The sequence below is a fragment of the Chelon labrosus genome (genome assembly GCF_963514085.1).
Source record: "Chelon labrosus genome assembly, chromosome: 14".
Classification (NCBI taxonomy): domain Eukaryota; kingdom Metazoa; phylum Chordata; class Actinopteri; order Mugiliformes; family Mugilidae; genus Chelon; species Chelon labrosus.
The window spans coordinates 23,954,426-23,980,407 of record NC_140347.1 but is presented as its reverse complement, the minus strand read 5'-3'; the positions used below and the strand labels follow the sequence as shown (position 1 = coordinate 23,980,407).

The following is a 25,982-nucleotide window of genomic DNA, read 5'->3' as shown; positions in this document are numbered from 1 at the left end:
AGACATAAACATATTACAGACGCTATAACATACCACATTGCAAAAGACATGGTACCCGTGTACACAGTCTCGAAAGAGGGCTTTTTAAAAAAAAAAAAATGGTATCGATATCGAGATATCTGGCATAATTATCGAGATATGAAATTTTGTCCATATCGTTCAGCCCTAGGCAGTGCTATGATCTGGGGTTGCTGCAGTTGTTCAGGTCTAGGTTCTGCAACATTATGTGCCCAAAGAATGAGGTCAGCTGACAACCTGAATATACTGAATGACCAGGTTATTCCAAATATATCCCAAAACATTAGAGTATGTGACCTTTTTTTTTGGTGGCAACCTTTTTTTGGCCAGGCAGTGTATTAGGCCAGTACCACATCATTTCAAACAATTTTAAAGAAAGAACTTAGTCCTAGAAGCCAGATGTATTGCATTTTTAACAATTGGCTTCTGTGATAAAATCAAGCTGTTTCCATGATTTAATAAAATGACTACTCTCTGTCTCAGAGAGTATTTCAACACACGCACACAAAAATCAAAACATGTAGTTCAAATTTTATATATTTATTATGTGTGTATAGTTTGTGAATAGGTTTTAGCACCCCTGACTTAAACTTACTGAAGTTTAGAGTTTGATTACATGGTAGAATACAGTGATAGTTGGTGTAGTTGGACAAATATAGCCTAACCGAGAAAGACGGACAGACTACCCTCAGTACTGGGGAGACACCAATGATTATGTCACTGCAGTTTGGAGTTGGCAAAATCACCTTTGAATATTTTACCAGAAATTATCATCCTGAAAGCAGTTCTGAACCAGCTGTAAAAGAAAGCATAAATGAATGGATTCAACATAGAATTTGACAGTGCAAGCCAGTTAAGCGTTTCTGTAACAGAAACTGACACAGCATCATTGCTGGCAGAATTAACTGTAATGTAAAGGAAGAAAGGTGTCCAGCAGATTAGAAAAACTCCCATAATGAGGGCTAATGTTTTGGTGGCCTTCCTCTCCATCTTACTGACAATTGCTCACAGCAAGTAGATACACAGCATTATGATCAGTGGCAAGTATGTGAAAATAATTCCTACAGTTGTTGCCAGTAAAACCTCAACTAAACACCTTTCTTGACATTTATCTTGTTTCAATCCTGCCATTACGAGGACAGTTGCAAAAAGAGCAGATGAACTCCAGCTGACCAGGATCATGATCACAGCGACACGATGATTAATCTTAGTTCTGTATGTCAGGGGATGACACACTGCATAATATCTGTCAATAGAAATACAACATAGATTCAAAATAGAGGATGTACTCAGTGTAACATCAAAACCGTCTCGCACTATACAAAATAACCCCTCATGATACAGACATGAGCCGAGAGGGAACACCATGTTGAAAGGAAAGACAAACACCCCGACGAGCAGGTCAGCCACAGCTAGAGAGAGGATGAGAGAATTAGTAGGAGTGTGCAGCTGTTTGAAGTAAATGACAGAGATAATCACAAGAAGGTTTCCACATATTGTGATAACAGACAATGATACTAGGAAACTATATATCAAAATACATATTCTGGAGGGAGTGCTTGATAGCACGTAAGAGAGGTTTGCTATTTTGTAGCAGGGGTGCATGTTGATAGTCCAGTTTACAATAGCTTGTGATTCCATCTTTCTAGAATCCTGCAAATTCAGCATTAATAGTCTGTCACAATTACTACATTCATAAATACTTAGAATACATATATTGCTGGCAGTTTTTAATTATTAGTTTTGCACGAATACAGCTATAAAGAGCTAATTATTTTCCTGAGAGGATGAGGAAGATTCCCGCTTCATGTCTTTCATATCAACTATCAGAGTGATCCATGCATGAGTGTCAACAGTGCCAGGCCTGTGGATTTTCAGTATTTATCGCCACTACATCTCATTAGCATAATTAAGACAGGCTTAGGTTGTCCTATCAGATGTGGTAACCGCTCTCTCTAGTTTTACATGTAATTCATTCAGTATGAATTATGTATGAGTTTGGGGAACGGGCTCCACCCATGCTGCATGTGGAAAGTTAAAGTTATTTATTCAGTTGCTGAATTACTTTTAAAGTTGCATTCAGTTTTTTTTTTTTTTGGGATTTGGCTCTTTTACATAAGTAATTGAGGGAAACCAGATCTATGATCCATAATGTGATTCATTTGTATTAATGTTTTTAATGGAGAAAAGAAAGAATTGGCTCTTTTTTCATTAATAAAGCTCCTTGTTACACCCTTCTATACCCTCCTTGGCTTTTCAAGGTGGGGTACACCCAGGACAGGTCGCCAGTCTATCGCAGGGCTAACACAGAGAGGCAGATAACCATTCACACTCACATGCACACCTACGGCCAATTTACAATCACCAATGAACTCGGGCTGGGCGATAAAACGATAACGATATATATCGCGATAGACACGTGATCGATATCAATAGAAAATACGTTCGATAGAATGTTCGATAATTTCACTCGAACTGCATTAGAAAAAAATAGGAAGAAAACCCCGAGCCAGAACTGCAAGTCATTCTGGGGGATGTAGGCAGAGGAAGGGCTTTAGCCTCTCGACCTATCTCGCGACAGCGCGAGAGGAAATTGTAGATAAAAGTCACCAGTTTGGCAATATTTTGGTTATTTTAAGTCTGACAAGAGTCAGACCGATGTTGTCTGCTAACTTGGTGGCGAGTGAGCATATTAACTGGCTCTTCTCTTGATTAGTAGTCGGTTAAGTTTCGTTTATCTGCCGGCCGAGTGAGTGGCTGCTGACTCGGTTAAGCGGATCCACGAGCAGCGGTTATGAGTCGGTTAAGTTTGTTTCTCTGTGTATTGTGCTTAAGTGAGTGAGTGCCTTAGTTTGCCGGTTATATGAGCCGAATCTTTTTTTCCACTGCTACTGAATATTAATTAAAATAAATGAAAATTAAATGCTATTGAATATGTCATTGTTATAATTTTTAAAAAAGTAAAGCGACGGGTAAAAATGAGTTATGACAGACAATGAAAAAGTCTAGCGCAACATCTGATCTAGAGGTACACGGCAGCAGTGCCATACGACAAAACATCAAAGCGATATAAAGTAATAACGGATGCAGTTCAGCACAGTTGAGAAGTCTGGGTAGAAGGTTAAAAAAACGAATCAATAATTATCGATATCGACTGATATGAAACACTTATATCGTGATACATTTTTCAGCCATATCGCCCAGCCCTACAATGAACCCTAACGAGCATGTCTTTGTTGCAGAAAGCATTTCTAAATAAATGACAAATATCAAAATCAAAGTCAAATTCATTTATTTTATTTTTTGATTTGGCTCTTTTACATAAGTAATTGAGGGAAACCAGATCTATGATCCATAATGTGATTCAATTGCATTAATGTTTTTAATGGAGAAAAGAAAGAATTGGAGCTGGAGCCTATCCCAGCTGTCATCGGACAAGAGGCGGGGTACACCCTGGACAGGTCGCCAGTGTATCACAGGGCTAACACAGAGAGTGTAGGATGTGATAAATGAGGTGGAGAAAGAGTCTCACGTTGACAACGCAACGGCGTGTCGTTTATTCATCCTAACTATATTAATTCCAAACCAACAAAGCGTTGCCCATAACAACAACAAACCAGCAGCGTGTTCTTAAAGAGACAGCGTCCCTAAAACACGGAACGAGGTGAATTGTGTCCATAGTGTCCACTACATACGTCCCCCCAGAATTCACCAGAACAGAGAAACAACAAAGGTCAATGAGTAGGTGGGCGAATGATCCGCCCGCTACGGCTCCTTCGCACCGGAATGTGGGTTGAGGCACCCAGGCGTGGTGTTCCGGAGGCCTTGTGATTGGAGGGAGGGAGGTGGGGTCGGGACTTGGGCCGAGCCGGAGGGCGCCCCCGTAGTGGAGGCTGGGCGAGCCTCACCGGCCTGTCCAAATCCAGATGAGCCGGCTTGAGGCGGTCCACAGAAATGTGCTCCGCCTTACCACCCATGTCCACCGCAAAATGTTTTTCCCCCGTCTCCAAAACGCGGAACGGCCCGTCGTAGGGAGGCTGCAGCGGTCCCCGGTGTGCGTCCTGACGGATGAAAACGTAGTCCGCTGACTGCAGACGGGAGGGAGTGTAGGATTGCGGGAGGCCGTGGCGCGAAGTGGGTACAGGCGCAAAAAGTCTAGCCGTATCATGGAGCACAGTTCGCTGATGGGCAGCGGACCAGGGAACTGTGGTGTCGGCAATGAAATCCCCTGGAACCCGCAGTGGCTGGCCGTACACTAGCTCTGCTGATGAGGACTGGAGGTCCTCCTTAGGGGCAGTCCTAAGGCCCAGCATCACCCAAGGGAGCCTGTCCACCCAGCCACTGTCCTTGAGGCTGGCCCGAAGGGAGGCCTTCATAGCACGATGAAAGCGCTCACACAGTCCATTAGCCTGGGGGTGATATGCGGTGGTGCGGTGGAGCTTTACACCCAAGTTGTTCGCAACGGCGTTCCAGAGCTCCGAGGTGAACTGTGAGCCTCGGTCAGAAGAAAGGTCAGATGGGGTGCCAAACCGGGCGACCCAGGACCCGACGAACGCCCGAGCCACCTCAGCAGTAGTCGTTGCTGTCAGTGGGACCGCCTCCGGCCATCGAGTGGTCCTATCCACCATGGTGAGGAGGTAAGTGAAACCGAGAGAAGAGGGAAGGGGGCCCACCAGGTCCACGTTGACATGATCGAATCTCCGCTCTGGCACAGGGAAATGTGCCAGGGGTGCTTTGGTGTGGCGATGAATTTTGGAACGCTGACACTCCACACAAGAGTCTGCCCAGTCCCGCACATCTTTCTTGAGCCCATGCCAGACAAACTTAGCTGCCACCAACCTTTGAGATGGCTTCCGACCTGGGTGAGAAAGACCATGAACAGCCTCAAAAACCCGTCGTTTCCATGCCGTGGGAACGATGGGCCGCGGCTGTCCGGTGGAGACGTCGCAAAGCAGCATGGCGCCACCGTCACCAAAAGCAACCTCCCTTAACTGCAGTCCAGTGGCAGCAGTCCTGAGTGACTGTACCTCCGGGTCAGTGGACTGATCAGCTGCCATGTGGGTGTAGTCAAGCCCAAGGTGGGCGGCCCCCACGATGGCGCGAGAGAGGCAGTCCGCGACGAGGTTGGCTTTCCCTGCGACGTGCTGTATGTCCGTGGTAAACTCAGAGATGTAAGAGAGATGTCGCTGTTGGCGGGCAGACCATGGCTCAGACACCTTAGCCATGGCAAACGTTAGAGGCTTGTGATCGACGAAAGCTGTGAACTGTCGGCCCTCCAGCAGCGAACGGAAGTGTCGAATGGCAAGGTAAAGTGCCAGCAACTCACGGTCAAAGGTGCTGTATTTACATTCACTGGGGCGTAGCTGGCGGCTAAAGAAAGCAAGCGGTTGCCAGGCACCGTCCACCCACTGCTCGTGCACAGCGCCAACCGCAAAGTCCGAAGCGTCTGTGGTGATGGCAATTGGCGAGTCAGGTGATGGGTGTGCCAGCATCGTCGCTTTGGCCAAAGCAGACTTAGCGTCTGTGAATGCCGCTTCTCTCTCCGAGGACCAATCCACTATGTGTTTAGCCGCTTTCCCCTTCAAGGCCCCGTGCAGGGGGCGCATGAGAGCAGCAGCTGTGGGAATGAATCGGTGGTAGAAGTTCACCATTCCCAGGAACTCCTGCAGGGACCTTACTGTGACCGGCCGTGGGAAATCCAAGACAGCCTCAACCTTAGACGGGAGTGGCATGGCCCCGTCCTTGGTGACTCGATGTCCCAGGAAGTCTATGGTGGTCAATCCAAACTGGCACTTAGCTGGATTGATGATCAGGCCATGCAGGCTGAGACGCCCGAAAAGGAGCCGCAGGTGGGATAGGTGTTCGGCTTTGGAGGCACTGGCCACGAGGATGTCGTCCAGGTACACAAACAGGAAAGGCAGGTCACGCAGCGTAGAGTCCATGAGGCGCTGGAAGGATTGGGCGGCGTTCTTAAGGCCGAAAGGCATCCTCAGGAACTCGAACAGGCCAAAAGGGGTGATCACCGCCGTTTTCGGGACATCCTGCGGGTGGACAGGAACTTGGTGGTATCCACGGACGAGGTCTATCTTAGAAAAGACAACCTTACCCGCCAGGTGCGCTGAAAAATCCTGGATGTGAGGCACTGGATAGCGATCTGGCGTTGTAGCGTCGTTGAGACGGCGATAATCGCCGCAGGGTCGCCACCCACCGGCGGGCTTGGGAACCATGTGGAGGGGTGAAGCCCATGGGCTGCTAGAGCGGCGGATGATGCCGAGGCGTTCCATGCCATCGAATTCAGCCCTGGCAATGGCGAGCTTGGCTGGATCCAGTCGCCTCGCGCGGGCGTAGACAGGCGGGCCAGTGGTGGCGATGTGGTGCTCCACCCCGTGCTTGGCGGCAGGTGATGAGAAGGTGGGCTGTGTGAGCACAGGAAACTCTGCGAGCAGGCGATGAAACTCGTCAGCCGGCGAGCGCACGCTGGAGAGTCGAATGGGGTCCACCCCGCTAAGAGTGCAGGTATATGAACAAAAGGTGGTGGCATCAATTAAGCGACGGTTTTTGACATCCACCAGTAGTCCGTAAGCACATAGAAAATCAGCTCCCAGAAGGGGGATGGCCACTTTGGCTGTGATAAAGTCCCAGCTAAACCGCTGGCCGCCGAAACACAGTTCAACATGACGAAGGCCATAAGTGCGTATGGGGCTGCCATTAGCAGCTTCCAGGGGGGGGCCAAGACCGTCGGCCAGGATGTCTAGTCTCGATGCAGGCAGAATGCTCCTCTGCGCGCCGGTGTCACACAAAAAACGGCGCCCGGAGGCGGAGTCCTGGATGAACAGCAGCCTGCCGGTGCGGCCGACGCTCAAGGCCACTACTGAGCGCCGGCCCTGGCGTTTCCCGTCCCCCTGAAGCTGCACGGCGATCGGCACTGCTTTGCTCTGGATCCAAATTTAGCGTGGTAAAAACACAGGCCGCTGTCAGAACGCTCCCGGTGAGAAACCGCCGTCACTGCAGCGAGCGCTGCATCACCAGGGAGTGGGGCGGCGGCGTGCGAAGCGTGTGCCGGTGCAGTCGTGGCAGCGTAGGCAGCATTGAGCGCAGCAGCAGTCATGTCATAGTTTTGACCAGCCAAGAAAAACCTGTCAGCCTCCTCAGCCAGCGCACGGCAGTCAGTGATGGTGGTGTTGGCCAACGCAGCACGGACTTGAGAAGGGAGTTGTCGCAAAAAAAGCTGGACGAAGAGGAAATCCGGTGTGTGTTCTCCAAGCAGACCCAACATCCTGTCCATAAGCTCAGAGGGTTTGCTGTCACCCAAGCCTCGCAGAGAAAATAGCCGGCTAGCTCTCTCAGCATCAGAGAGTTCAAATGTCTTTAACAGGTGAGCCTTGAGTGCTGTATACTTATCCACTGCGGGGGGGTTTTTTAGGAGGCTAACCACTCTTGTCGCTGTTGAGCTGCTGAGGGCTGACACGACGTAGTAGTATTTAGTTGTGTCCGCGGTGATGTCCCGCAGAGCAAACTGCGCCTCGGTCTGAGCGAACCAGGCTGAAGCCGACGACTCCCAGAACTCTGGAAGTTTTAACGTAACAGCGTTCGTTGACATAGTTGGTCTTTATGTCACTGGAATGCGTCCAGTAGATAAACGTCGGGGTCACCAATGTAGGATGTGATAAATGAGGTGGAGAAAGAGTCTCACGTTGACAACGCAACGGCGTGTCGTTTATTCATCCTAACTATATTAATTCCAAACCAACAAAGCGTTGCCCATAACAACAACAAACCAGCAGCGTGTTCTTAAAGAGACAGCGTCCCTAAAACACGGAACGAGGTGAATTGTGTCCATAGTGTCCACTACAAGAGACAGACAACCATTCACTCTCACATGTACACCTACGGCCAATTTAGAATCACCAGTTAACCCAATGTCTTTGGACAGTGGGAGGAAGCCGGAGTACCCGGAGAGAACCCACGTAGACACAAGGAGAAATAACAAATCAGAACACTCTGCTGTTTCAGTTTGTTTAATTCAGCATCTGCAGATGGACTCACAGCACAGACAAAGCATTGATTGTGGCAAATGAGCAATTAGTTCACCAAATAGATTCACTTTGTACCCCCTATCTGCTGAAGGTCACATTGTTCATGTTGCTCCTCTACCAGGCCCCCTTACAGATATTACATGGCCTGCAACTGTGACCTGAACTCAAGGCAGTAAAACAAGTATGTCTGGGCTTTACATAGTTCAAACTCATTTCAACTCAGGACTAAATGCAGAGTAGGGTGTTGATGGTGTAAAGTACCATGTGATACAACATTTTCCTTTACATCTTGAAGCAGTGTTGATGGATATTTGTTTGGTACAGCTGTAGATGTTTGTCAGTGATCAAGTGAAATATGACTGATAAAGTTCTGAACTGTGATGACATTAGTTGTGTTAGAAACGTATGCACATCAGCAACTAGGACTGTTAGGTCTTGTTACAACTGCAGCCTGACATATAGAGAGTAACTTTGCCACTATATAGCAAGATGCGACTGGGCTTTGTAGTACCCTTCCCCGTGAATGGAGCTTAGAATAGAGAAACATGTGACTGTGGTTGCATAGATCTCAGAAAGCAATTCTAAATAAATAACGAATATCAAAATCTGGACAGATAAAACTAAAACTATTTGGAAGGGTGGAGACCACTAAAGTCAACGAGAGTGTTTTGTAAGTTGAACATGAATTGACATTAATGATCAATTAACAATGTGTGAGTAATAGCGTGTAATAAATCACGTTTATTTATTATAATGCTATAGAATGACATGTTCTTTCAGTTTATAGTTCATATTAAATCTGAATTAAGAATGTGATTTCTGGACTTTGTCATGTTGTGACAACATATGGATCATAACTGTGTCAGGTGACAAAGACAAACACGGAAGTGTGTAAGACAGAGTAACAATCAAAAATCGATCAGTTTAGTGGACTGTATTGTTTAGCAACATGCTAAACAGTGTCTGATTTAATGAGCGAAGTTGGTAACTCACAATTTTGAATTAGTGAAATCACCTTGAAAAATCTTTCCAGAAATGATCATCCTGAAAGCTGATCTGAACCAGCTGTAAAAGAAAGCATAAATGAATGGATTCAGCATTGAATTTGAATAAACAAGCCAGTTTAGAGCTTCCAACACAGAAAGTGGCACTGAAATACTAATCGAAAGAAAGGTGACACAAAATAAGAAAGGAAACCAGCACACCAAAAAAACTCCCATAACAATAGCCAGAGTTTTGGTGGCTTTCCTCTCCGTCTTACTGACAGTTGCTCCAGACTTTGTTGTGTTCTGGATGGTGCGTGCCTGTCTCTGTGCAACAAGGAAAATCTTCAGGTAGATACACAGCATTATGATCACTGGCAGGTAAAACGCAAGAGTAAATCCAATAGAAGTTGGACATGGTTGAGTGCAGTTTCCTCTGTCTGACAACATGAAGCCAATTCCAATTACAACAGAAACAGTCCAGCTTAGCATAATCATGACTACAGCATTATGATGATTTATTTTAGCTCTGTATGTCAGTGGCTGACACACTGCATGATATCTGTCAATAGAAATGCAACATAGGTTCATAACTGAAGATATGCAAAGTGATACATCAAAACTATCGCGCACTTTGCAAAATAAATTCTCATGATACATGAGCTGAGAGAGAATACCATGCTCGAAGGAAAGACTGAAGTCCCAACAAGCAGGTCAGCCACAGCCAGAGAGAGAACAAGGTAGTTAGTAGGAGTGTGCAGCTGCTTGAAGTAAAGGATAGAGATTATTACAAGAAGATTTCCACATGTTGTTACAACAGATAATGAGCCAATGAAAACATACAATAAAACACATATGGTGGAAGGGGATCTCGTCTGCATGTTAGAAGCATTATGTATTTTATAGCAATGATGCATGTCAAAACCAGTGTAAACAGTAGGCCCTGGTTCCATACTCCTTACTAAAATGAGGTTGTCATTTATCATCAGAAATTAAAAAAAACAGGGTTTTAGTTCAGCAGTATTGCACAGTACAAACAGCATTACTAGATTTTTAGTTCATCTCAACTCTCAAAGCAGCTAATTACCATAACTAGTATACCCTCAATGCCTCCTCATGCAGTGTTTCTGTGGTCAATGCTCCACTGCAGTACTAGGTAGTGATATTTATCTCCCCTCTCTCATTTCATTACGAAGTTGTTGCCCAATCAGATGTGGAGAAACTAGACAACAAATGTATTAACATACTGTGAGCTGGCGTGTCTGTCTGTGTGTATACATAATGTGTGCGGTATTGATTTCTTTGGTAAATATATTAACTATTTTTGACAAAATGTTATTTTTGTTGGATTAGTACTTTAGTCCCTCCCTATAACGCGGTTCACCTTTCGCAGCCTCGCAGTTTCGTGGATTTTTTTTAGTGCAATTTTGCGTGCTTTGTTTTTTTTTGTTTTTGTTTTTTTTTTACAGCGCATTGTTTTCTGCGTCCTGATTGGCTAAGGGACTGTAGACCATTGTCAATCGATCTCCTCCGTACGGTGTCTCTTGTACAGTACAGAATGCGTTCAGCTTGCCAAATTTACATATACAGTATCTTTGATCGCTGGCAGTGTGACTGAAGTGCGGTATGTTTGCAAGTTATTGAGAAAAGTGTATAAAGTGTGTAGTGAGGGGTTTTGCAACCTTAAAACATTTATAATCATTGTAAAAAATAAAGCTGACTACTTCGCGGATTTCGCCTATTGCGGGTTATTTTTAGAACGTAACTCCCGCGATAAACGAAGGACCACTGTATAGTGTTTTTGGATAGGAACATGGAGTATGGTGTGTTTTTCTGAGGCATGCATGATTCTCAGCATGAGAGCACTTTACCTGCTTCACCTGACCCACAGGTTGCTTCTGTAATTTTCTGTCATGGATCTGGATTCATTTAGATTCATGATGAGGTTAAGGCTACCTATAGTGTAGTGCAGTACAATGATATTCCATTAATTGGCATACTTAATGTGTGTAACTTTTTCTGTGAAAGTATTTTTCCATTATTCCATAATGGAGTTGTTTTATTGGTGCAAAAATCACCACTGCAGGACCGTGTAAATGACGATGGAAATAAAGCATGATAATTAATTTATTGTTTTCGCATAGTGGCATGGTGTTTAGCACTGATGTTTGACAGCAAAAAGGTTCTGGGTTTGATAAGACGACAGGGGCCTTTGTGTGCGGCGTTTGCATGTTCTCGCTTTGTCTGGATGGGTTCTCTCCAGGGTACTCCAGCTTCCTCCCACTGTCTGTCTCACTGTGCAATGGCGACCTGTCCAGGGTGTACCCCGCCTCTTGCCCAATGACGGCTCAGATCAGCGACCCTCCAGAAGACAAGTGGTTAGAAATTAATGAATTTATTGTTTTCTAGAATAAGAATAAGAATAAGAAAAACCTGTTCTTTAAATTAAATGCTAATGTCAGCATGCTAACTTACTTATTGCCAGTAGTAACATATTGGCTTGAGAATTTTTTATATTCTCATTTAATCGTTTATAATAGCGACCATGTACGCTTCATAGTTTAATATTTATGATCTCTTTGTCTTAATTATTTTTTCCTGCTAATTCGCTGTTGAGCCTTGATGTGCACTGTAGAGGGTGACAATTATTCGCGACTCCTGCGGGTCACGGTATTGCCACGGGAGTCCCGCGGTACGGGAGTCAATTTCACTGTTGGCAATGTGATAGGGACGAGATAGAGAAAATAATCAACGGGAGCGGGCGGGAGCAGGACGGAGTCGGAGATTAAATTAAAAAATGACGCTGCAATGCGGTGAATGCGCTTAACTTTAGACAACAACATAGGGAGCGGGACGGGATTTCGGAGTCTTTCACTCGGGATTTTGTGGAACAGGATTTTTTTGGGGTGGCAGTCACGTGATCGGGATATAACAGGAGTATTTTTGTGGGCTCGGGATGTGATGGGAGCGACACTTGATTCCCGTGTCACCCTCTAGTACACTGCCTGGCCAAGATAAAAAAAAAGTCACCACCTGGATTTAACTAAGCAAATAGGTAGGAGCCTCCTATTGGATAATTACTGCATGGGTGATTATCTTTCAGCTGGCAACAAGTTATTTAACCCCAACTGATGCAATGAGCAGCTTCTCAATTCTTAAACAACCACCACACGTACAATGAAAAGGGGAACTGAAGGGATTGGGACTGAACAGCTGTGTAGCCTTAAGAACACCACTAATCAGTCACTGATTAGTGGTTTTCTTTTCTAACTGGAAAAAAGGCTTCAGTTTGCTATGGAGCAAAAAGATTTGACTATGGAGCAATGGAAGAAGGTCATGTGGCCTGATGAGTCCAGATTTACCCTGTTCCATAGTGATGGGTGCATCAGGGTAAGAAGAGAGGCAGATGAAGTGATGCACCCATCATGCCTAGTGTCTACTGTACAAGCCTGTGGGGGCAGTGCTATGATCTGGGGTTGCTGCAGTTGCTCAGGTCTTGGTTCAGCAACATTATGTGTCCAAAGAATGAGGTCAGCTGACTACTTGAATATACTGAATGACCAGGTTATTCCATCAATGGATTTTTTCTTTCCCGTTGGCACGGGCATATTCCAAGATGACAATGCCAGGATTCATGGGGCTCAGATTGTGAAAGAGTGGTTCAGGGAGCATGAGATATCATTTTCACACATGGATTGTCCACCACAGAGTCCAGACCTTAACCCCATTGAGAATCATTGGGATGTGTTGGAGAAGGCTTTGCGCAGTGGTCAGACTCTCCCATCATCAATACAAGATCTTGGTGAAAAATTAATGCACTGGATGGAAATAAATCTGGTGACATTGGAGAAATTTATTGAAACAATGCCACAATGAATGTGTTTGACCTTTTTTCTTTTTTTTTGGTGGCAACCTTTTTTTTTTTGGCCAGGCACTGTATGTATACCTCATCACAGTACTACAGGATAACTTAGGAAATCACAGAAATCTTGGCGATCCTTTTAAAAAGATTATAGCGGCGAGTCAAACAATGCTGCAGTGTAGAAAACCTACCAGAATAAGTCTGAAAACAATTAGCACATTACATGCCTTATCTGTGTGGAAGGGAAGATAACACACACCCGCAAACGTGCAGATGAATAACCTGAGGCCATTGCTGTTAAAAATGCCTCCCTATGCATATTTGCTTTCTAAATAGAGTCATAAACGTTTGAGACGTTTCTGACAGAGGTTAGTGTCATTATTAGGGCTGCAACTAACGATTATTTTAATAATCGATTAATCTGTCGATTATTTTTTCGATTAATCGATGAATCGGACAAAAAAAAGCATTAATTTCTAACACTTTATTCAAAAACAGCTCACAGAGCAGAAAGTTCATAAACAGGTTGCTCCTTGAACATCTCTGAGCTGTTGAAGTAATCATTTAAAAAATTATTCAATCATTTTTTAAAAATCGGTAGAGTCTGCAGTTCGCCTCATAAGGATTGTTCAGCATGTTTCAGCTAATCAACGAAATCACTTCATTCAAACTGTAACAGCCAGTGTTTTACATGGGGCAGTACCAGTTTACGCCACACGGCGGCGCCTCCTTTGTTTTCATCGCTCAGTTCAGCAGGTGTCACTCTTGTTGCATCCGTCTCTTTTTTTTTTTGACTTCCTCCATCTCCGTAATGTGGACGCTGGTGAAGGCTACAAGCCACGAACGTTTTATTATCTGTTATTATATTTTGTAATATGCCGTGAGACGCCTTGCTACTTCATGTTGAAGCATACTACTAGCAAACGTGGCTAAGCTTCTCTCCAACTCCACGTTACAAAGCCAGCAATCATTAAACTTACATCCTGCCCATTTCCCAAGTTGACAACGAGGTTCATGTGACAGAAGAAGTCTCGAATCCAAAAGGAGGCATAAATCCATAACGCTAACAAACGCTACGTGACAAAAAAAAAAATCTCCCCGATTCGCCTGCGCCGTACGACCGTACCATACCCGGTGCAGCAACACATTACAAACCAGGCTGAACACTGGATTCCACTTCCAGGTCTCATTTGTAGTTTAATTTCGGCGTACTGCACCTTGGATGACTTAGGTTGTACTGATTTCTCCGCCTCCGCCATGTTTCAAAACAACGGTCTCTCCGATGGTCTTTCCTCTCCGTCCGCTCCGCGCTCAACTCAAACATCTCCGTGGCATAATAATCGTGCGACACAACGAATCGATAATGAAATTCGTTGCCAACTCTTTTAATAATCGAATTTTATCGATTTTATCGATTCGTTGTTGCAGCCCTAGGCATTATTACTAGAGATCATTAGCTAGTGTTTCTTTTTTGTCTGCAGGCTGTTGCTAAGGAGCTAACTGTTGTTTGTTTAAAAGTTTTCTATTCTGTCCCAACTAGGTTTAATGATTTGTTTACTGTATATTTATGGACAGCGAATTGAAGCACTGAAAGACCCTACAAATATTAATCGATATTAGGTTGTCAAAATGTATAATAATATTGAGTAAGTAAATTCAGTTTGGTCGGTATGTTTACCTTACACATGACAGCACAAATATTCTTATAATACTCATTAAGTATTTTTGTTGTATTAATGTATTAATTGCCCGGCACAGTACTGTATACATTCTGACTGGGAGCTGAGACCCACAGTGGTCTGATCCTTGAATTGCCCCTGCTGGGAGGCCTCATGCATTAAATCACCTGGTGTTGTGCTCAGAGATATCCTAATGACAGTCTGTTCTATCACTGTCTTATCAACTGTGACCAGAACCCAGACAGTAACTCTCAGTGTACGCCAATGTGATCACCAGAGCAGCTGCCTAATAAGGGAAAGATTAATCAAAAAGGTTTTAGACACGTTACAGTTTTTAAAAAACCAAAGAGTTTACCAGATATACTTTTAGTCTCTGTATGCTCGCTGCTTGTTCATATATAGCTAACTTTTAATGCACTGCATGGCATGATATCCAGCACACTGAAACCTAAAGGAGGGAAACAACCATTTAGTTTCCATAAATAATATTGTAAAACAACAAAGAAATAAAAGGCAAAATGGGGGTAAATACATAAAAATATAGAGTAAACCTTCACACATGGGTTCTAGTTGATTCATTTTTTTAATAAGTAAAAGCCGTGTCAGCCCTTTGTTATCATTATTTTGAATATTACAGGGCATCGAACGGAGAAGTCCAGAGAGTTTAGGGTAGGGTTGTTCAGAACAGTTTGGAGTTGGTATAATCACCTTGAATTATTTTACCAGAAATGATCATTCTGAAAGCAGAACGGAACCACCTGTAAAAGAAGGCATAAATGAATGGATTGAGCATTGAATTTGACAGTGCGAGCCAGTTAAGTAGTTCAATCAGAGGAAGTGGCAGGTAAACACGGCTGAAAGAAAGAACTGTGGTACAAAGAAAGAAAGGCAGCCAGCATAAAAGAAAAACTCCCATAACAATAGCCAGAGTTTTGGTGGCCTTCCTCTCCATCTTACTGACAGTTGCTCCAGACTTTGTTGTGTTCTGGATGCTGCGTGCCTGTCTCTGTGCAACAAGAAAAATCTTTAGGTAGATACACAGCATTATGATCACTGGGAGGTAAAATGAGAAAATAAGTGCCATTATGTTTACTATTACAGCATCAATAAAACATTTTTCAGCACATTTCTCCTGATTTACTCCAACAATTATGAAGCTAATCCCAACCAGCACAGAGATAAACCAGCTAAGCAGAATCATGAGACTAACGGCATGATGATTCATTTTAGTTCTGTATGTGAGAGGCTGGCACACTGCGTAATATCTGTCAACAGAAATGCAACACAAATTCAGAATAGACGATGTGCACAGTGAGACGTCAAAGCTGCCCCGTACTTTGCAAAATAAATCATCATAGTAGAGACATGAGCTTATGGAGAACTCCATGGTGAGAGGAAACACTAACACCCCGACGAGCAGGTCAGCCACAGCCAGAGAGAGGATGAGAGAGTTAGTAGGAGTGTGCAGCTGTTTGAAGTAAATGACGGAGGTGATCACGAGAAGGTTTCCACATACAGTTACAGCAGATGATGAGCCAAGGAAAATTTGAAACAAAACACATATTGTGGAAGGGTTTCTTGTCAGTGTATAAGAGACATCTACTTTGTAGCAGGGATTAATCTGAGTGAAAACATCGGTCCTGTTGACACTGACTTCTCTTTCCATTCTTGTGTGAGCCTGCAATTCAGTAAGGCATAAAGTCAGAATGAAGTAAACAATCAGAAATATGCAGTTCAACAGTTTCCTTAGCGTTCTGTTCAGCATTAAGGCACAACTCAGACATTTATGGTGCCATACCTATTAAGATTCAGATGCTCCAGATTTGTTAATGAATGCCCTTACTTACTGTGGTCCTCTGCGAGACTTGGTATTTATTAGTTACTGTTTTATGACTGCAATAACCGCAAGCCTTACTTGTCCAATCAGATGTGGGATTCTGCATCCTGTGAGAGGTCATAACAACGGAGATGAGAATGTGTGTGTGTGTGTGTGTGTGTGTGTGTGTGTGTGTGTGTGTGTGTGTGTGTGTGTTTGTCTTTATCATATTGTGGGGCCACGAACCAGTTAGCACAGTCACAGTGTGGGGTCCAAAATTTTTGTGGGGTCCCAAAACCCGGACCCCACAAAAATAACCTCAGATTCAGTGAAAAAATGGTCAAAACAATGCTCTGTCAAAGTTTCAGGCTTAACCCCATTTTGAACATATGCCAACTGTTTGTGCTTAGGTGTGTTTAGAAGATGTAACTCACTACCGGCCACTAGTGGCAAAGCGAGGTACTGCCTCAACACACACTTGGACACACACTGAGGTAAACTGAGCATGTGCGAGCAACTGACTTCCGGGAAGGCTAAGTCTTTGATTAGCTGCTAATGTTACGTTATGTTTAAGGTGACTGAATGGACGAACTACAAAAGACAGCCAAAACAGTGCACAATAAATGTAGGTTTACTGACAAGGTAGGAACCATATACTTAATAAATAAAATAAGTTAAAAAAAAGTTAATTTGATATTACCCAGAATCCTCCCATGAGCAAGTGCTCATGGGAGGATTCTGGGTAATTCATCAATGACCACACGGTAATGAAGATAAATAAATTAATAAATGAAACTAATAAAACTTAATAAACAAATAATAAAAATTATAATTTTAAGAGCTGCACTTTTAAATGTTTTACAGTTCTAATAAAAAAAATCCAGTTTTCTGTCTTTTTGTGTATGGCAGAGATGCTAAAGCTAAGCTAAAAACGTAGCCATGCCATAAGTTGTTTAATCAAGAAAAGCTACTAATTAATAATCAAAATAATATAATAACATACTATGATATAATACTGTAAATCAACCAAGGGGCATCTTTTTAACCTCTATTATTAAAAAAAAATTAATTAAAAAAAGTTAATTTGATATGACTACATTACCCAGAATCCTCCCATGAGCAGGTGCTCATGGGAGGATTCTTCAACGAGCACACGGTGATGAAGATAACGAGGAGAGACGCAGAGACAAGTTGGAGAAAAGTCTGCAAATGGTGTCGTGTTCAGCATAAGGTAAGTAACCCATACGTTAAATTAATTTGTTTTTGTAGCGAAGTTAGCTTATTTGGTGTGATTTACATGCACCATTTGGTCAAAATAAAAAGTAAAAAGAAGCGTTTTTATTTTGTGCTAAACACGTTATACCGTTCTAAACATGAGCCACGTAGGTTAAATTTACATTAAAATAAACATCACAGAGTTTTTGTATGTTCTTAATTTACAAAGCAACATGTTTTGTGCATGGTTTATTTTAATCCGTAAGGTGAGTGAAGTGATGCTACGTAGGCTAACTGCAGTCGGCTACATGAAAAAAGATGAATAGTCTAGAACTTTAAACCACGTGATAAACGGGATTTTTATTTTTATTTTAAAGAAACTCGGTTTCAAGTGTAACCTGCCATCTCTCCAAAAGAAATGTTAAATGTCCTACGTGAAGTTCGTGTTAAAAGTTGGATCATGTTAAATATAGTTTGACATAAATTTTGATGACATCTCAGATATGATTATAGGATACTAATGGCTGCAATGAGACGCAGGAAACCTCCACAACAAGATGCAATAGAACATGCAGCCAAGGCCATCGACAAAATTGCAGAGTTGGAAGTGAAGTACATCAACTCTTTCAAAGGTATGGTGTGTGTGTTTTCAGTATACATTTATTTTGTTGTTTGGTAGCTCTGTCTCTGCTTTTCTTTTACTTGGACATGCTTTTCCTTTTTGTAAAGAAAAAAAGGCAGCACATTTTGTTTTTCAGGCCTAAGATAGTAAATTGTTGTTTACATGTGGTGCTATCTCAATAATGGAATCCAGTTTGTGCATTCATTACTAAGGTATGCAACTGTTAGGAATTATATGCTGTCTTGAGGTTATTAGATTGATAGATAGATAGATAGAGAGATAGAGAGATAGACAACTTTACTGATCCCTTTGGGAGGTTCCCGCAGGGAAATTGACATCAGCATATAACATCAATTTCATATAACATATGAAAGGAATAAGTTCTACTTCTCTAGCTTTCTGTCACATTAAACAGTCTAATGGTACGTTTATGTGCTCATCAGGTCGTGGAGTGTTTGCCAAGGCCCATTTTCAAAAAGGAGACTTTGTGGTGGAGTACAGAGGGGAATTAATAAATTCTGAAGAATCCCAGAGAAGGAGGAGGACATATCATGCTAGATGTGCTGTCTTCATGTTTGACTTCTACTGGCAAGAAAGAGCATGGTGGTAAGGCTGTCAACTGTTTCGTTTTAATGTTAGCAACTATAACAATCAGAAGGGTTCCTGTGTGGCATAGATTACCTTGATGAAAGGCTTGAAGTTAGGTTATTTATCTTAAAATCTATCTAATAACAGTAATTTCACAATTGTTATTAAAAATAAGATCAATCTTACTTGAAGTTTACTTTTTGAGGGCCGATAGTAAGTTTGTGAAGGATACAATTTATGATTTAATATTATGAAAACTAATCAGTGATACGATATTTTTTTGAAGTATTGATGCAGCTCTAGAAGATGGCAGTCTAGGAAGACTAGTCAATGATGACCACAACCATCCAAATTGCAAGATAAAGAAGGTCATCTCCGAAGGCAAGCCACACCTGTTTCTTTTTGCTCTGAGGGACATTAAACCTGGAGAAGAAATAACATATGACTATGGAGGAAGTGACTGGCCTTGGAGGAAAAAGGTATGAAACTTAATGGATGAAGGTCAATGTAAAAGTGTTGTTCAAGAATGATATTCTGTTTGTACTGGTTTAAATGTGCTTTTAATAGCCTAATAATGTGTTATTTTGCAGGAGTTTTGAATATCTGCTCAACATTTATTGCTGATCAAATACTCAATAGTACTAACTTGAACCTATGAACTTTGAGTCATATACAGGAAACTTTTAAATATCTGCCCTACACTCATGACTGTTGTCTTGTGTGGCTGCTTATGGTTACTGTTGATGGACTGAAATATTGTTACTGCTGATCAACTACTCAATAGTAATGTGAAACCTATTTTTCAGGCTGCAGAACAATCAACCCTCACTGAGTCTGAAGCTGACATCTCCACAACCATAAGACAGGATGCTCAGAAGTCTGCAGTGTCCCAGAAAGAGGTACTACTTTACATTAACTGTTTTCATTGGTGTACTTGTACTTCTAAACTATTTCCTATTTGATTAGATACTGAGATGAGGTTATTTGAGGTTTAACTCTTAAGTCATAAGAATGCTGTCAATTACAATCTGGGTTTTGTGATTTCATGGGGTCCAGGGGTTGTGTGATTTCACCTGGACCCCATGAAATCACAGTCTGGGTTTTGTGACTTTATGGGGTCCAGGTGGATTGAGAAGACCAGTGTTCAGTTGTAACCACTCCCACTCTTACACACTCCTGTCAGGTCTATCCTTGTTGTGGGGACGCCGCTAACTGACTGATATTGTCTCAGTTTAAGTACATTTATTGTGTCTTGTCTACCTTTAAACATGAACACACATCATGTATGACATGTGCCACTGAAGTCAAGCACAGTTTGATCTCTACTAGACATACCAGATATTGGTCATAGGTTAAATTCCCTCTGCCAAGGACCACCCTTGCTTGTTCCCAAGTGTAATGGTTCCTGCAGTGCTACAGCAGGCAACATACACTATGACAGAAGTCAGAACTGACTTGAACCTATGAACTTTGAGTCATATACAGGAAACTTTTCAATATCTGCTCTACACTCATGACTGTTGTCTTGTGTGACTGCTTATGGTTACTGTTGTTGGACTGAAATATTGTTACTGCTGATCAACTACTCAATAGTAATGTGAAACCTATTTTTCAGGCTGCAGAACAATCAACCCTCACTGAGTGTACTGAAGCTGACATCTCCACAACCATAAGACAGGATGCTCAGAAGTCTGCAGTGTCCCAGAAAGAGGTACTACTTTACATTAATTGTTTTTATTTGTTTATTTGTACTTCTAAAGTATTTCCTGTTTGATGAAATACTGAGGTAAGGTTATTTGAGGTTTAACTCTTAAGTCATAAGAATGCTGTCAATTACAATCTGGGTTTTGTGATTTCATGGGGTCCAGGTGGATTGAGAAGACCAGTGTTCAGTTGTAACCAGGCCCACTCTTACACACTCCTGTCAGGTCTATCCTTGTTGTGGGGACGCCGCTAACTGACTGATATTGTCTCAGTTTAAGTACATTTATTGTGTCTTGTCTACCTTTAAACATGAACACACATCATGTATGACATGTGCCACTGAAGTCAAGCACAGTTTGATCTCTACTAGACATACCAGATATTGGTCATAGGTTAAATTCCCTCTGCCAGGCACCACCCTTGCTTATTCCCAAGTCTAATGGTTCCTGCAGTGCTACAGCAGGCAACATACACTATGACAGAAGTCAGAACTGACTTGAACCTATGAACTTTGAGTCATATACAGGAAACTTTTCAATATCTGCTCTACACTCATGACTGTTGTCTTGTGTGACTGCTTATGGTTACTGTTGTTGGACTGAAATATTGTTACTGCTGATCAACTACTCAATAGTAATGTGAAACACATTTTTCAGGCTGCAGAACAATCAACCCTCACTGAGTGTACTGAAGCTGACATCTCCACAACCATAAGACAGGATGCTCAGAAGTCTGCAGTGTCCCAGGAAGAGGTGCTACTTTACATTAACTGTTTTCATTGGTGTACTTGTACTTCTAAAGTATTTCCTGTTTGATTAGATACTGAGGTGAGGTTATTTGAGGTTTAACTCTTAAGTCATAAGAATGCTGTCAATTGCAATCTGGGTTTTGTGATTTCATGGGGTCCAGGGGTTGTGTGATTTCACCTGGACCCCATGAAATCACAGTCTGGGTTTTGTGACTTTATGGGGTCCAGGTGGATTGAGAAGACCAGTGTTCAGTTGTAACCACTCCCACTCTTACACACTCCTGTCAGGTCTATCCTTGTTGTGGGGACGCCGCTAACTGACTGATATTGTCTCAGTTTAAGTACATTTATTGTGTCTTGTCTACCTTTAAACATGAACACACATCATGTATGACATGTGCCACTGAAGTCAAGCACAGTTTGATCTCTACTAGACATACCAGATATTGGTCATAGGTTAAATTCCCTCTGCCAGGCACCACCCTTGCTTATTCCCAAGTCTAATGGTTCCTGCAGTGCTACAGCAGGCAACATACACTATGACAGAAGTCAGAACTGACTTGAACCTATGAACTTTGAGTCATATACAGGAAACTTTTCAATATCTGCTCTACACTCATGACTGTTGTCTTGTGTGACTTCTTATGGTTACTGTTGTTGGACTGACATATTGTTACTGCTGATCAACTACTCAATAGTAATGTGAAACACATTTTTCAGGCTGCAGAACAATCAACCCTCACTGAGTGTACTGAAGATGACATCTCCACAACCATAAGACAGGATGCTCAGAAGTCTGCAGTGTCCCAGAAAGAGGTACTACTTTACATTTATTGTTTTCATTTATTTATTTGTACTTCTAAAGTATTTCCTGCTTGATTAGATACTGAGGTGAGGTTATTTGAGGTTTAACTCTTAAGTCGTAAGAATGCTGTCAATTACAATCTGGGTTTTGTGATTTCATGGGGTCCAGGGGTTGTGTGATTTCACCTGGACCCCATGAAATCACAGTCTGGGTTTTGTGACTTTATGGGGTCCAGGTGGATTGAGAAGACCAGTGTTCAGTTGTAACCACTCCCACTCTTACACACTCCTGTCAGGTCTATCCTTGTTGTGGGGACGCCGCTAACTGACTGATATTGTCTCAGTTTAAGTACATTTATTGTGTCTTGTCTACCTTTAAACATGGACACACATCATGTATGACATGTGTCACTGAAGTCAAGCACAGTTTGATCTCTACTAGACATACCAGATATTGGTCATAGGTTAAATTCCCTCTGCCAGGGACCACCCTTGCTTGTTCCCAAGTGTAATGGTTCCTGCAGTGCTACAGCAGGCAACATACACTATGACAGAAGTCAGAACTGACTTGAACCTGTGAACTTTGAGTCATATACAGGAAACTTTTAAATATCTGCTCTACACTCATGACTGTTGTCTTGTGTGACTGCTTATGGTTACTGTTGTTGGACTGAAATATTGTTACTGCTGATCAACTACTCAATAGTAATGTGAAACACATTTTTCAGGCTGCAGAACAATCAACCCTCACTGAGTGTACTGAAGCTGACATCTCCACAACCATAAGACAGGATGCTCAGAAGTCTGCAGTGTCCCAGGAAGAGGTACTACTTTACATTAATTGTTTTTATTTGTTTATTTGTACTTCTAAAGTATTTCCTGCTTGATTAGATACTGAGGTGAGGTTATTTGAGGTGTATCTGTGAGGTCATAAGAATGCTGTCAATTACAGTCTGGGTTTTGTGATTTCATGGGGTCCAGGGGTTGTGTGATTTCACCTGGACCCCATGAAATCACAGTCTGGGTTTTGTGACTTTATGGGGTCCAGGTGGATTGAGAAGACCAGTGTTCAGTTGTAACCACTCCCACTCTTACACACTCCTGTCAGGTCTATCCTTGTTGTGGGGACGCCGCTAACTGACTGATATTGTCTCAGTTTAAGTACATTTATTGTGTCTTGTCTACCTTTAAACATGAACAAACATCATGTATGACAGGTGCCACTGAAGTCAAGCACAGTTTGATCTCTGCTAGACATACCAGATATTGGTCATAGGTTAAATTCCCTCTGCCAGGCACCACCCTTGCTTATTCCCAAGTCTAATGGTTCCTGCAGTGCTACAGCAGGCAACATACACTATGACAGAAGTCAGAACTGACTTAAACCTATGAACTTTGAGTCATATACAGGAAACTTTTCAATATCTGCTCTACACTCATGACTGTTGTCTTGTGTGACTGTTTATGGTTACTGTTGATGGACCGAAATATTGTTACTGCTGATCAACTACTCAATAGTAATGTGAAACCTATTTTTCAGGCTGCAGAACAATCAACCCTCACTGAGTGTACTGAAGATGACATCTCCACAACCATAAGACAGGATGCTCAGAAGTCTGCAGTGTCCCAGAAAGAGGTACTACTTTACATTAATTGTTTTCATTTATTTATTTGTACTTCTAAAGTATTTCCTGCTTGATTAGATACTGAGGTGAGGTTATTTGAGGTTTAACTCTTAAGTCATAAGAATGCTGTCAATTACAATCTGGGTTTTGTGATTTCATGGGGTCCAGGGGTTGTGTGATTTCACCTGGACCCCATGAAATCACAGTCTGGGTTTTGTGACTTTATGGGGTCCAGGTGGATTGAGAAGACCAGTGTTCAGTTGTAAGCACTCCCACTCTTACACACTCCTGTCAGGTCTATCCTTGTTGTGGGGACGCTGCTAACTGACTGATATTGTCTCAGTTTAAGTACATTTATTGTGTCTTGTCTACCTTTAAACATGAACACACATCATGTATGACAGGTGCCACTGAAGTCAAGCGTGTTTTACTTGTGTTTTAGTAGTGCATGTAATATCCTACATTTTTTACATTTTTCTTTATTAAATTTCATCCCGAAATCATGTGAATATTAGCCGTCATTTAAAGTACCATTATGTCATTTTTGGGGATTTTCAGGTTTACTCGACTTTGTTTTTGTCACCTTTGTATGTTATAAATGTTTTTAATTCTAAGTGCCCACATTTGTTTTGGACTCTCCAGGCTACGTATGCAAATTCCGACTCTGATTCTAGCCTCTCCAAAGAAGACCAAGATTTGATTCCAAGGCTGAGGAGGACCAAAAGCATACAGGTAAACAGCACACATAATGTTGAGATAACACTAAAGCATATGGGAAACATTTATTTACTGGTAGTGTGAGAAATTGTGCAAAGTAAATATTCAATTAATTTGCTCACTTTCATTTACATTTTCTTTTGTTAAGATACACAACCAGATGGATTTTGATTCAGATGAGCTTTTTGATCCTAGCTCAGATGACAGTGAAGAGGAATATGTTCCTGACACTTGTGGTGATGACTCTGATGGTACAGACACTAGTGATGTAATTGAGCCAGTTCATCAGAATCAGTGCATGCTAGGATGCCTAGAAAGAACAATAGATGACTTCAGAGATAGACGTCTCTCCACAACAGAACTCAATGATGATTCATCAAAACAGAGGCTTAACAGAGGACGCTCTCCCTTAAGAAAAGGTATCAGCTCAAGTGTGAGATGTAAAAGGCAGTCTTCCAACAGTGTATCCTGGCATACAGACACAGAAGCTCCTGGAACACCTGAAGCCCCGAAACTTTTGGAAAACTCAGAAGCAGTTCTTGTCCAGAATCTTCCTGATAGTACTTCTTCCTCATGTGATGGTTCACTTTCCATAGTTGCTGTATGTAAAAAGGAGGATGGGTCAAGAATGTACAACAAAAAGCAATACTGCTTGTACTGTAAGTTGGGAGTTGGAAAAATGGCAAGGCATCTAGAGCGTGCTCATCACAACAAGCCTGAGGTTGTACAAGCTCTGTCCTTCCCAAAAGGCTCCAAGGAAAGACGAATGCACCTGGAACATTTGAGAAATAGGGGAAACTTTGCTCACAACGTCGAAGTACTAAATGCTGGCATGGGAGATCTTGTTCCCCGCAAGCAGCCCAAAAAGGATTCCCAAGCGCAGAATTTCCTGCATTGTATATACTGTCAAGGCTTTTTTGCGAAGAAACTACTTTGGCGGCACATGATGATCTGCAAGTTTAAGCCTGGTGCTCCAAAAAAACCTGGCAAGACCCGTGTCCAGGCTCTCTGTGCATTTGCGACACCACCACCACCTGGTGTCAAAGCAGAATTTTGGAAACTGCTAAATAACATGGTTCAAGATGATGTTTATTCTGCAGTCAAATCTGATGTATGTATCTTGGAATATGGTGAGCATCTATATAACAGACTGGGATATGATGTTGGCAAACATGAATACATTCGTCAGAAACTACGAGAGCTGGGAAGACTTTTGATATGCTCAAGGAAGACAACTCCTTTGAAGACTATTCAAGACCACATCCAACCTGCAAATTTCATGCATGTTGTGGAAGCAGTGAAACAAGTGGCAGGCCATAACAGTGAAACCGATACATACACACGTCCAAGTCTTGCTCTCAAAATTGGACATAGTTTGACAAAGATTTCAATGCTTATGGAGAGCCGTGCAAATGTGCTGAACAACTACAGTGCAGCGAAAGATGCTCGTACATTCCGCAAAGTATATGAAACCAGATGGAATGAAATGGTATCAGCTGCATCACTGAGAACACTTCAGGAATCAAAGTGGAACGCCCCTCTTTTGCTCCCATTCACGAAAGATG

The 25,982-nt window shown here is 42.4% G+C and overlaps 2 protein-coding genes across 2 annotated transcripts; both read right to left on the bottom strand.

Moving 5' to 3' along the window:
* Positions 1-606: 606 nt before the first annotated feature.
* Positions 607-16,980, bottom strand: LOC311499108 (trace amine-associated receptor 1-like). Its single transcript, XM_084559974.1, has 2 exons — positions 15,334-16,980; positions 607-814 (listed from the first exon to the last, which is right to left on the bottom strand). Exons 1-2 carry the CDS (start codon positions 16,341-16,343, stop codon positions 736-738), a joined length of 1,089 nt encoding a protein of 362 aa, XP_084416100.1. The 5' UTR covers positions 16,344-16,980; the 3' UTR covers positions 607-735.
* On the bottom strand, positions 9,044-9,935 carry LOC311499122 (trace amine-associated receptor 1-like; the record flags this gene model as incomplete). The annotated part of the gene is given in 2 exon segments (XM_084559987.1): positions 9,044-9,693; positions 9,696-9,935. Coding segments are annotated over 2 exon segments (873 nt in total). The 5' UTR covers positions 9,919-9,935.
* Positions 16,981-25,982: the final 9,002 nt, after the last annotated feature.

Coding starts and splice junctions, on each gene's coding strand:
- LOC311499108 (XM_084559974.1), bottom strand. CDS start 16,343: ATGCTGAACAGAACGCTAAGGAAACTGTTGAACTGCATATTTCTGATT. Junction 815..15,333: donor TATGCCTTCTTTTACAGGTG/GTTCCGTTCTGC, acceptor TTTCTTTTACAG/CTGGTTCAGAACTGCTTTCA.